The following is a 13,322-nucleotide window of genomic DNA, read 5'->3' on the forward strand; positions in this document are numbered from 1 at the left end:
TGAAGAGCATTAATTATTTGCTGAATAAAATTGCACTATATTGGATCTTTTTCAATGGCAATGTAATTTCTTCTTTTTTGAAGGCAACATGCTAGTGTTGTACTTAATTATCAAGCAAAAAAGAAATAATGAAGTAAATTAGTACAATGACATATAAATTAAGAAATAACATATTGAAATTCAATTCCATATAATAAAACTTACATGAGCCAAAAAATAAATCCAAAACCCAATCTCCTTCATTTGAACATATGTCTATAAGATAGTTAACCAATAATTGTGGTTTTTTATAAATGTTAACTATCTCTCCTTTTGCTTCTTTGTCTTTATATTTTAGTTTTCTCACAACAGCATCATAAGTCAGTATTTGGCTGACTCTTTCCATCTACCCGATTAAAAATCATAGACATATAGCTATCATCTTTTGCCCAACTATCAATATGGATGAACTCACAATCATTGAAGGCCCTCTGTCTATTAGATAAACAACAGTATCTACATCATCTGACCAAAATTGTAAAGGCAATCCTGCATGCAATCTCATGCACCTTTCACACCCCATGATTTTCTTGTTCATCCTTTCTGACACAACATTTTCTTGTGGTGTTTCTGGAACTGTCTTCTTTCTGTGAATTATGTGCTCTGAATAGTACTTATCAAATTCTTTGCTGCATTATTCACCTCCATTGTATGATCTGAGACACTTCAACCTTTTTCCTATCTCATTCTTAACCAAATCTTTCCATTTCTTGAAAGTATAAAATACATCAGATTTATTTCGAATACAATAAATCCAGGTTTTTCTGGTTGCATCATCAATAAAAGTAACATAATAGCAAGAGCCACCGAGAGATGATACCTGAGCAGGTCCCCAAACATTTGTATGCACAAGCTCTAATTTTTTGTTCTTCTTTTCTTTCCCAACTTTGAGAAATCCGTCTCTCTTATGTTTTCAATAAACACAATTCTCACAGAATTCCAAATCAAAATTCTTCAAACCTAGCAACACATTTCTTAAGTGAAGAATATGCATCCCCTTCTCACTCATGTGCCTGAGACTATCATGCCACAATGTTGTATCTGCTCCTGTGGAGGTTAAAGCATTAACAGAATTAGAAATACCATTACATAAATACAATGTACCAACATTTTCTCCTTTTTCTATTACTAGGGCTCCTTTAGTGACCTTCTAGGTTTTATCTGTAAAAGTAGTTACACAGCCTTCACCTCCCAATTTCCCTGTCGAAATTAGATTTTTCTTCAGATCTAGAACATTCATTACCTCCTTCAATAGTCATTGGTTTATATTCTTCTATTTTATGAAAACTTTACCCATTCCAATGATTTTACAGGGTTTAACATCACCCAAATGAACTTGTCCAAAATCTCTTTAAACATAATCATGAAAATGTTTCCTATCAGTTGTGGCATGGAATGAGGCCCCTAAATCTACCACTCAGGGATCAATAATATTTTCTATTGAAAGAATCAAAGCATATGGAAACACATCACTTGTCACATTTGCTTCATGATTGTTTTCTTGTTGTGTGTGTCCTTCTTTTCCTTTCCGAGACTTGCAGTCTTTCTTCAGGTGTCCTTTCTTCCCGCATTTCCAGCACACTATCCATGATCTAGACTTGGATCTACCTTTCCTTGACTTACTATGATATCATGGGCCCCTAGTATTTACAGTCAAATCATTACCTGATGTCTCACCAAAGCTTTTCCATCACATTTCCTCGCTAAGGATTGCACCAACAACATTGTCAAACTTTAAAGTAGTAGACCCAAAGAAAGAGTTACTAATGGCCATAACTAAAGCATTCCAACTATCTAGCAATGAGCATGTAAATAACATAACCCTAACTTCATCATCAAAATTTACCCCTACAGAACACGACTGACTGGTAACCGTATTAAATTCATGTAAATGATCAACAACAGATCCACCTTCTGACATCTTCATTAAATAAATGCTTCATAAGAAATACCTTATTTGAGGTCAAGGGTTTTTCATATAGTATATCCAATGTTGACATTAAACCCTCTGTTGTTGTTTCCTTTAAAATATTAAAGGCCACTGACATTGCTAAGCACAATTGTATTGTTCCAAGTGCCTTTCTGTCGAGAATATCCCATTTTGTGTATGTCATACTCGTCATCTTCTTTGTCTTTCCTCTAAATGGTAGGTACAGATATTTCTGATACAAATAATATTTCATCTGCATCTTCTACAACTGGTAGTTTTGGCCGTTAAACTTTTAGACCCTAAACCTACCATCTTTCGCCATTTCTCCCACTTGAACCAAGAACCCTTCTCTCCTGTGAGTTTATCAACCAAACACACCATCAACTCTGATACCAGTTGTTAGAAAATTATATATCACAAAGAAATGGAACACATAAAATATTGCAAAAACACAAACATAGAAAATGCATAAAACAAGAGAGACACAGATATACACGGTTCATCCAGTTTGGGCTACATCCACTAAGAAATAGTCAGTCCTTCTTTTATATTATCCATCAAAATGAAGATATACAACCTACATCAGATCCGTTGTAATTTCCTCTTTGCTCTCACATAGTCTCATCTCTATTTCTCACTCAGAATACACACATATATATCCAGCCACAATACAATTCTCTCATACATAGCGAGGGGTTGCCTTCTAGGGAAAAAAAACCCTAAATTAAATATAACTTCTACCTTAAGATCATTTGCTTGATGAACAACTCAAATTGACTACGAAATTACAATATTTGACAAGGCAAATTTACATCTATTTTTAGCTTCGGGGGCACTACCCTCGAACCCCTGTCAAAGGGGCTCATAAATTTGCTCCCCCCCCTGGACGCCCCTGACGATGATCAAATGGGCGGCGTTGTCGCCCCACTAAAAATTGGGGTGCAACATAGCGATACCTCTGAATAAAGAATATAATCAGGCTCCACACCCAACAACATCAACACCACCTATTTGTATTGCAATCATGGGACTGTCCAACAAATACTCCCCATATTGAGCATAATAATATGACACTTCCTTGAACAATTTATGGTGCTTGCATTTACAATCATTACTTGCAACTCTGGTGCTAGATATATGAAATAATTGAGAAGTTTTTCTTATTTGTAATTGATGAAGTTATCGGTACTTCCTAAATCAATCACCACCATTATCTTTTTATTTTCGGTAAATCCTTCTATCACGAGGGATTGTGGAGTATTAATTCCAACCAATGTATGACATGATATTGTTCAAGTAATCTATTCTATCTCTATATCTTATGATGATTCCAATTCTCAATATTCTTCCTCTTTATATTCTATGTAGAATAACCTATTCCCACTATATTTATGCCCTTTACTATACTTGGTGTCACATTTGAAACATAGTCTCTTTCCTCTTATTTCATCCATTTTCTAAGCATTCAACCTTGTTTGTTTAGGAGAGGGGGCATGATCTTTGTTATAGTTACTAGTGAGTGATTTTCTAATGGCCATTTTTTTTCTCTCAACTTTCCTTCCCAAACTAAAAGCAATCTCTAGAGATTTAAGTCTAAAGAGACACACCTCACATTGAATGATTTCTTTTAAATATCCCATAAATAGGTCTAACAAATTATCCTCCAAAAGTTTCTTTAATCTCAAACTCAACCTTTGGAATTGTTGAATGTGCTTTGTAATTGGACCTTTTTGTTGAAGATTTACTAATTGACTAAAGAATGTGTTGCTCTTAATATATCCATAATGTGTTATCAATTCCTCTATAAAAATGGATTGAGATATAACATAGTCTTCTTTTCTTTCACAAAGCCATTAATACCATACATTTTGGTCGTGTTCTACGAATATGGATGAAATATTTACCTTTTTTTCATAAGGATGCCACTTATGTGTAATCAAAGTATTTTTCCATATAAAATATCAACGTTATGGGATAATTACCATTGGAACTCCTCATATCAATCTTCGAAATGTAGTAGTTCCTTGGTGTTGACTTGAATCCTTGATGATGTGAATCTTCAATTGAAAATTCATGATTATGGTTCTGTGATTCAATACTTTTGCTCTCCAGTTGTGATAGCATACTACCCATATGAGATTGATTCTAAACAACATGCTTCTCCTCATGTTCGTGATTTCCTTGGATCTCCACATCCCTTTTAGGAAGCCTCTCCAAAAGAATATTTTCCATAGCATTTATGGATTTTTGTATTTAATTCTTATTTTCATTCGCCTTTTTTATTTATTTATTTTCATTCATCTTATTGTATTCCTTTCTTATTTCCATTCATATTCTTTTCCATTTATCTTTTAAGTTTTTACTGAGAGCTTGATAAATCCACCTTTTTCAACATATTACCATCCATTTCATTAGCTTTCTTCTCGGATTGAGACAACCTAAATTTTAAGTCTTCAATTTCTTCATGAGTCAAGGATGAGCCTTCAATAGATTTAATTAGTGTAGTAGATTTATGTGTTGGAAAATAATAATGGTACTCCTCTTTATCACAACTTTCATTCACCATAATAAAAAGGATCATCTAATCAACAATTATGTCACTAGTAAGTAAATGCAGGCTTTAACTATGTACATGAATTACCTACAAACTAATTCTTAAAACAGAAAAATAGACAATGGTCAAAACATAAAATATACTCAGATATTTTCTCTTGGAACCCATACTGGGAAAACCAGATTGATTTTTCATTATATTCCTTTCAATGTTGCAATACATATATATGTATGTCGAAGCATTCATAAACCCCAATCCATTAACCCTGGATTAGAACATAACCATAGTTCACTTGACCAGATCTACAAAATACCATGGGAAAAAACCATCGTGCCCAAAACCATGTGAAAAAAGCCATGTGTAAAACCATGGGTAGGTACGCCCACCATCTTAGTGTTTGTGCCCCATCCTTGGGTCCACACAACTATTATTGTGTCTGCATAAAAAAAATAAAAATCTTGGGGTGCTGCCTTGGACCCCGTTCAGGGGGGGCTACTTCCACACTGCAAACCCCCCCTGCAACCCCTGCTACACCCGACACAACGTAACAATGTGTAGGACAAGTTGTGGAAATAATATAACACGCCCAATAGTTACATTACTTAATTTGGAGAACATCAAAATGGCTAAAGTTTTATCTGTGAGATTTGAACCATTTTAGATATAAAACTTGCTCTATAATACTTTGATATGCCTTGTATATAATTCCATGGGCATGAATTGAAATTGATGTGCCAAGTGCAAGTTACGGTAACTCTCCCAAAACTTTCTTATTCTCGCCTCTTCCTACGAGTAAACTTGTATAGCATTCCACATGTCCAATTATTCAAATATAGTTTTGAAATTTGTAAATGAGGTACTTCTATATATCTCCTAAAATCCCCAAAGATTTCATAGTTTGAAAAGTCTCAAACAAGAAGATATAGCAAAAACACCAAGCTAATCTATTTAAAAATTATTTTATAGCTATTCACAAACCCTAACTTCCACAAGGTATAATTCTGAAAGTATATCAAACCAAATTATGAAAATTGAACTAGATATTCTCTAAGATTTCTCATTAACATGATCTAAATTTCACTTTTTGAAACCTCACTAAAAAATGTTATTGCAAAAATTCCAAATTGACCTATTTGAAACTAATTTCAAGAGCATTCAAGAACCTGGACTTTCTTAGAGCATATATCCAAAATTATAGTGAACCAAGTTCTAAAATTTGAACCATATGTTCATTGTGATTTCGCCTAAATGTGGTCAAAGTTTCATGGTCTAAAACCTTAAAAGAAATTATAGTAAAAATGTTAAACTGACCTATTTGAGATTGATTTCAAGAGAATTTAGAAACCCTAACTTCCTTGGAACATTTCTATGAAAATATAGTGAACCAAGATCTAAAATTTGAACCATGTATTTCTTGAGATGTCTTATCATTATTCTCCAAGTTTCACCATTTGAAACTTCCCCAAAAAACCTTTATAGCGAAAATCCCATGATGATCTATTTAAAGAAGTAAAACCCTATGATCATGAGCTTTGTTACCAAATGTTATGAACCTTGCACCTTAAAAATAATAAGAAACCAATAATTACATTCCTTGTTTAGATAATCTTCGGCAAAATCACATAACCAATCTTTTGTCGACGCGTTTCGAACCAACCAGGGGGATACAATTACATTTCTTAATTACATTCCTCTTCAAGGGGGAAACCTCCTTTTACAATGAATACAATGTACAAGGCAATATTTGATGATTTTAAGACTAGGCCTACTTAGTATATATATAGGAGACAGGGGATACAATTATAATAAATTGAGACTATGAGAGGTTATAGTCTACATAACAATATAACAATAGAAATATAATCACTCCATATTGAGAAACTGATAAAAATTTTTAAGATTAATATGGGCCTTACATACGAATTAATATTGTATATATAATAGAGAAATAAATAAATATACATGATTGCAAAATATACTATTGAATAAAAAATTAATATTTTATTTTATTTAGAATAAAATACTTAGTTACATAGACACAAATGTTGAGGCCATGGTTGGAAGGCCTTGCATTAATTTCCCAAATGAAAGGTAAATTCAATAAGACCCACAATCCTTGTTAGATTGTTCGAACTCAGGGAGATATCAATCAAATGAAGGATTTCAAACCTAGTTGAAATAATGTAGAGGGTTGGTTCGTGTCTTTTATGCATTTACCTTTCTTATTCTTGCATTTAGCCTCGCTCCTTATTAATAAGGATAAACTCGGTAAATTGTGGTTGGTTTTTTGTGCGGTTCAACGGGTAACCGTTCTTCCTTATATTGAGATTGTACCTTCTCCTTTTAGTTTCAGGTGCATATAGAGTAGCACAATTACCAACTTAACGAGAACTATAGTCTCAATATGAGAAGTCTAGCCCCAAAAACCCATACTTTGCACAAGAAATATGAAAAAGCACCCCAAATCAAAAGCTGGTGATGTCAAATTATTTTTTTTGAAGGTTTAAATTTCCTATGATTTATTAACCATGGGAGAAAAACCAAAATCATGATTATAAAAATAGTAAAATTCCAACGTTTTTCAACCATTGCATTAAAAACCAAATATCATCACTAGGAAAAACTTTAAAAATCAACACCCAAAATAGTGAGTTGTTCTATCATAGAAACTTTTTTTAAAATAAAATTATAGCACTTTTAAAATCTTGGCCTAAGACAAGTCGAACCCCTTTTCAACAAAGTATTAAAATTGTGGCACTTTTAAGCCATGGTGAAGAAATTTCATTAGTAAAAAAAAAAAAAAACCACCAATTAAAAAAGAAGTTGTCTTTAGTGTGACTTTTTGGAAGTTTTTCTAAGACGTTTTTCCGGTCTAATTTCTTTATTGAAATCACAATTTTGATGAGTAACCCCTACACAATCCAAGTGCCCTAGGGGTTTTTCAGGGTGTTGAATCCATATATACAGTCAAAAACACATTTTAAATAACACAAATCAAGATTTCACCTCAAATTTTCCCTGCACTGGAAATTCCAAAAAATCGCACTAAAAAAACTCCATTAAAAAAAAAGTCAATTTATTTTATTAAAAAATATTAAAACACTTTATTTTTTAAATAAATTGTGGTTAAAAAAAAAAAAAACGAACATTTAAAAAAACAAGACCCAAAAATTCGAAGTAATTTGAAATAAAAATTAAACAAAATTAAGAAAATAATAATAATAATTATATATATGAGAAAAACAATCAAAATAAAAATGGTAAACAAATAAGTTATTAAAAATTTAAAGAAAATTAAAAATTAAAAATAAGAAAATTAGAAGTTAGATGAAGCTTAATAAGAAAATTAACTATCTTGGTTATAAATTTAATTTGATTAATTAAATTTTATTTTAATTTATTCATTAAAAAAAATTATAGAATAATTATAAATTAAATTTAAATGTATTTTAATTTATTTTATTTTTTCTTGTAAGAAAAGTCATAATTTTATTAATGAAAACAAAATTACATTTTGTATATGCTGAGTCACATTCCATCTGCAAGTCAAATGACCTTAGATCAGGGGTTCAATAAAAAAAAGTTTAATGTACATATGGGGAGAAAATCATGTTTTCCTCCCCTTTTTCTTCTCGACCTTGCGCCACTCCCCTTGAGACGGCATTGTGGATACAAGTTGAAGTGGATTTTCAGTGTCTGGTTAGGGATTTTCCTTGTTAGAATCAGAGGTGTCTAATGTGTGTAGTCTTTTGGTTCCACTGTTTTCCATTGTATCTGGCATCTTTTCCAGGTGTGATTCCATAGGTCCTTGTGGAGATGTCTCCTGGATTTCTGCTTCTTTGTCTGTTTGATTGTTCTCATTTGGTATGGGCTCTTCCACTTCAAACTCCTCCTCCTCTTCAGGATCTAGTGGGGGAAATTTCCAACCCTTGTGTTGTTTCCCTATTTTCTTCTTCCTTCGGATGTCTTTTTTGTCTTCAGGACATGTATTTTGTAGATGTCCTGTTTGCCAGCATATTCTGCACCTAAATGTTGTGTTTTCATAGTCTAGTGTCTGTGTCCAGCTTCGTTGTTTATGCTTCAGCTGTATGCGGTCTGGTAAGCCTTTACTGAGATCTACTTCCACACAGATGTGTGCGAATGTAAAAATTATTTCCTCCACTCTTTGTGTGTCCATTTTAATATATCTGCCAATGGTGTTTCCTATACCTGCAAGAACTTGTTGGTCCCAGAAGTGTAATGGGAGGTTGTGCAGATGGACCCAAACTGGCATCCTGGAAACAACCATAGTATTGGCATCGAATTCCAGGAACCATGGTGTGATGAAAAGGCCCGTAGATCCCCAAAACCATGGTCCCTCCTATAGCACAATGTCTCTTACCTTTGTTGAATGGAATTTGACAATGAAAAACCCCTTGGAACAAAGGTGGATTTCACAGTGTAGAGTCCATTTTGTGAATATCCAATGGAAAAGTTCAAAAGGTTTTGGCCAGAAACAGTTGAATCGACAAATGATGGCTTGTGATTCAAAATTATTACATGCCTCATCTGTTTCTGGTATATCTATATTTAGTTCTGGTGTATAGTTCAGCTGCTCCACAATGTATGGACTGGTTCTGTTCCAGCTTGCTTTGGGACTACTGTAGGAGTTTTTCCCCCTTGTAAGATGTTCTTGAAGGATATTCCTCCATTTTTGTGCTTCTGTTGTGGATCTATGTTGTTTTTTGTTTTTGTGCTTGTCCCACTGCCTCCTTCTGTTTGTTTTGTTGAACTGAAAGTTGTTGCACCACCTCGCAGCCTCAGGTTGAGTGTTATAGTAGATTCTAACATAATGTTGTAGCCGAAAATGGATTTGAGATGCTGTAGGGTTCTGCCCCCATATAACAGATGTTGTAGTCCAACTGGGTAGCCAATTTGTTGGGCGATGATATTCTTCAAGTTCATAACACAGTCTGTTGCAAGGACCCAAATCAAGGTAGACTTCCCCGAAGGGGTTTTAATAAAAAATTGAAAGCGATTAGAAGTTACCAAGGAAGGGGGTTCTGTGGTCCTCTGGGTCATGCATGACCGTGTAGCTTCAATGTCTCCATAAAGCTTTGTAGTCTGTGGGTACTCCTCTAGCGTCTTGACGACCTTGACAAAATTTCTGAGAGTTTTGGTCGACCCTCGCGAGGAGGTGAACACGTCTTCGATTCCAGCAAACTGTAGAACCTTCTTAGGCAAACGAGCAGCCACTATCCCGGCACCTCTGGGGGCGGGCACCATTTTGACTGTTTTGGAGCCACATTTACCAATGATCTTGACAGGTACAATGTGGGGTTTCCAGATCTTGTTACCCCAATCCCTCCTCCTCATGGGAATAACTGAAAACTTGGCCAAAATAATGGCTCTGCGGCTGGCCGTGGCCACCTCTTTGCTGCACTTAACACCGAGCTCGACGTGGCCATTGCCGTCACCCACGATCTAGTGCACCTCAACGGCCAACGAGAAGAGATAAATTTTCTCGAGGGAACAGATTTTCCCGTCTTTTACCAGGCAGCCGAGCTTTTTCACGGCTACCCACTTTCCTCTTCATCTCTTCGGGGTCCTCGACGTTCACCATGACTATCCCCGTGGCCTCTGTCACCTCGGCCTCGCCCAAACCCGCGCCCAAATCCCCCTCCTCTTTTCGCCATTGCTTCGCTAGGGTTTTCGTTCTGTCTGGTCTCCAATTTTAATTATTTATTATTTTATAGATTGTAGTTATTTTAATTATAAATATAATTTATTTGATTAATTTAATTTAATTTTAAAAAAATAATAATATATATATATATATATATATATATTATAGTTTGTTATTTCATCCATGTAGTTGAAAAAAAAGACCACCTCAAGGGGAGAAAAACAGAAAAGAGGAAAGAGAGAATTACTTCGTTGGTTATTGGCCAAATTCCTATAGTGTTATGGGTTGTTGGGTTTTTGAGTACTGTTTTTTCAGAGCCAGTGATTGGGTATTTGGGAAACACCTATATGAACGTAAATAAGTCCTTAATTTTAAATGAAAAGTGGTGTTTTTTTCTACCAAAAAATAAAATAAAATTACTCAAATCACTTATTTTCATTTTTCCGTGATTGAAATTGAAATTCAGTTAAAATTTTAAATTATAATAATAAATGGATGGTTTAAAGGTTAAATCACTATTTTATGTTAAACTCAAATTTTGTTAAGGGACTAAAAGGAATAAACCATCAAATTAAGGAAGCCATATATTAACCATATCCCATGCTAAAATAGTAGTCGCCCATATCCACTGAAATATCTATCCTCGAAATTTTATTGCTCCGAGAGCTGTATTATAGTTCAATATAAGCACGATGTGTGATTTTCTCGGTATTAACATGGATTGATATATGTTTTAAAGGAAAAAAAAAAACCTAAAAATATGTTTGTATTTTTTTTTGTTAAATATTATTATTTTATTTATTATATTTTAAGATAAAATTTAAATTTATAAGAATAGAGAAATTTGATCTCTGATCTAAAATTGTAAGTAGATCTATGGAATAGATTCAAAATTAGATGAATCCAAAGTTACCAAATTTCGCTGTACTACCGATAAAAAAAATCGAAAATTGGAAGTTCAGTAGAGTGCACGAGAGATTAGGTTGATTAGTATAGGAAGACTAGCGCGCAGATTTCCAATCATAATTATAAGTTCGAGCATCCCAATTACTCGTCAGAAACCCTTTGATCAAACACTGAATTCTTCATTTCCAAGCATCAAAATTTGGAGAGTTGAGAGAACCTTTGTCGTTTGGCCAGTGGATAACAGATTTGGAGTCGCCAACAATTAAAACATCCGTGGGGCCAAGCCAAAAAAACACAATACAAATCTCCCGAGAGTCATTTCCAAGCATCAAAATTTGGAGAGTTGAGAGACCTTTGTCGTTTGGCCAGTGGATAACAGATTTGGAGTCGCCAACAATTAAAACATCCGTGGGGCCAAGCCAAAAAAACACAATACAAAACTCCCGAGAGTGCAAGTAATTCAGCTCTGGTATGGGATCCCTTTCCACAATGCCAGTGGAATCTGTAAGATGAATGGCCATTCCACAACCACGTAGTCCGAAGAAAGATATCTATCAAAAAATTTAACATACTTTATTAACATGTCTTTCTATTGTGTTTTGGTTAGAAGAGTAGGCAATCTTATAGGGTATGTCTAGGCTCTTGTTGAGGTATAAGTTTCTTGTTATTGTGCGGCTTGCAGGCTGTTGCACATAGCCTAGGTTTATAGTAGCCGCCAGTTAGACTTGATCCTGGGTCCCTTCAGGATAACTCTCACCAATTACCGATTATCCTAGATTTAAAAAGAAAATCCTTTTATTGTGTGTGGTGGCTTTTGATTGCACAATCAGATACTGCACTGACCCGATATGACGCAGTTAATGGTGGCCCCTTTTGATGGTTGATTGAACACTCTTGACTTTAAGCCTCTCCACATATTTATGACCTCGTTGGCGATACCCTAATAGATATTCCTACTCTGCTCTGCTCCGGCATTTCAGCGAGGCAGCACTAAAATCTTTCTGCAACTAACAACTAACAGCTTGATCGGCTACTAAATGGCATCGAATCCACTGTTTCTCTTTGAGTACCCTCCCTCTCTGTACATCCAAGTAGTGGCCGTGGTCCTCCTTATGCAAGGAATTATGTTAGGATTTATGGAATTCAAAGGCATTAATCTCAAATTCTCTAAATTTGCCAGTTCCAAACCAAGTTCTTCATCTAGCCAAATACCCAGCAAGCTGGCAATGTTCGTTGTCTATGCGCCTGCCCTCTTGACTTGCACACTAGTTCTCTTCAGCAAATTAGACTGGCCCAGTGCAAGCACTTTTCTTCACAAATTGGGTCTCTTGCAGCTTTCAACAAGTTTGAATCTTCACAAAGAAGCAGAGCCCCGTTTCCTCATCCTGGCTACTGCTCTGGTCATTCATTTCCTGAAGCGAGTTATGGAGGTATGTGTTATTGAATAGAATTGTCTATATCTAGATAACTCTGTTTCAAGCAGATTCTAATATATGCATCAGCGTAACAGGTCCTGTTTGTTCATCGCTATTCTGGAGGTATGACCATCGATACATTCGTGTTGCTACCTTTGAGCTACATTTTTATAGTTGGCAATCTGCTTTATGATATTCAACTCTCTGTGGAGTACCTGGGTCGTCCATCTGTGAATTTGATACCCTTGGGAATAGTTCTGTTCATTGTGGGTATCAGTGGGAACTTCTATCACCATTATTTGCTGTCGAAGCTTCGCAAAGATGGAGTGAAACTGTACTGTATTCCCCAAGGAGGCCTATTTGGGTGTGTGGTTTGCCCCCATTATTTTTTCGAGCTTATTGAATTCCTGGGCGTAGCTTTCATCTGCCAGACTCCGTTTGCTTTCTGTGTAGTTGCCATGATGTTCTTCATTCTGGTGGGTAGAAGCATATCAACCAAGTCATGGTATATGAAAAAGTTTCTGTTTGAGGACTTCCCTAGTCACCGAAAGGCTCTGATTCCATTCCTCATGTGACACAGTGCAATTAAGGTTCTGAGATTGGCTAATTGTTATTGCTGTTCAAGGTATTAAATTTGGCAGTGGGTTACCTAAGGTGCTGTAATGTAATGAGAAAAGCTAGGTTACAGAACTTCAGTTGTTCCTGTCATGAGTTGATTGGATCATGTACAATTAATATCTTTATGTTTGACCCATATTCACATAATTGTGATTTTATCTGATCATATGTGTTTGAACCCAAAATTTGATATTG

The 13,322-nt window shown here is 35.0% G+C and overlaps 1 protein-coding gene and 1 pseudogene across 1 annotated transcript; one reads left to right on the plus strand and one right to left on the minus strand.

The window, feature by feature from the left end:
* Positions 1–9,110: 9,110 nt before the first annotated feature.
* On the minus strand, positions 9,111–10,198 carry LOC149184193 (uncharacterized; annotated as a pseudogene).
* A 1,933-nt stretch (positions 10,199–12,131) lies between these two features.
* LOC149184194 (uncharacterized) lies at positions 12,132–13,084 on the plus strand. The gene is made up of 2 exons (XM_089415260.1): positions 12,132–12,524; positions 12,605–13,084. Exons 1-2 carry the CDS (start codon positions 12,132–12,134, stop codon positions 13,082–13,084), a joined length of 873 nt encoding a protein of 290 aa, XP_089271386.1.
* Positions 13,085–13,322: the final 238 nt, after the last annotated feature.

Source organism: Pinus tabuliformis, chromosome 3_2, assembly GCF_031772625.1.
Source record: "Pinus tabuliformis cultivar Carrire ecotype Pingquan chromosome 3_2, CPIR1, whole genome shotgun sequence".
In the NCBI taxonomy this organism is placed as follows: domain Eukaryota; kingdom Viridiplantae; phylum Streptophyta; class Pinopsida; order Pinales; family Pinaceae; genus Pinus; species Pinus tabuliformis.

Excerpts from the sequence above, each read along its gene's own strand:
- LOC149184194 (XM_089415260.1), top strand. The coding sequence starts at position 12,132 with ATGGCATCGAATCCACTGTTTCTCTTTGAGTACCCTCCCTCTCTGTAC. Across the intron at positions 12,525-12,604 it reads TCCTGAAGCGAGTTATGGAG|GTCCTGTTTGTTCATCGCTA; the intron begins GTATGTGTTATT and ends TCAGCGTAACAG.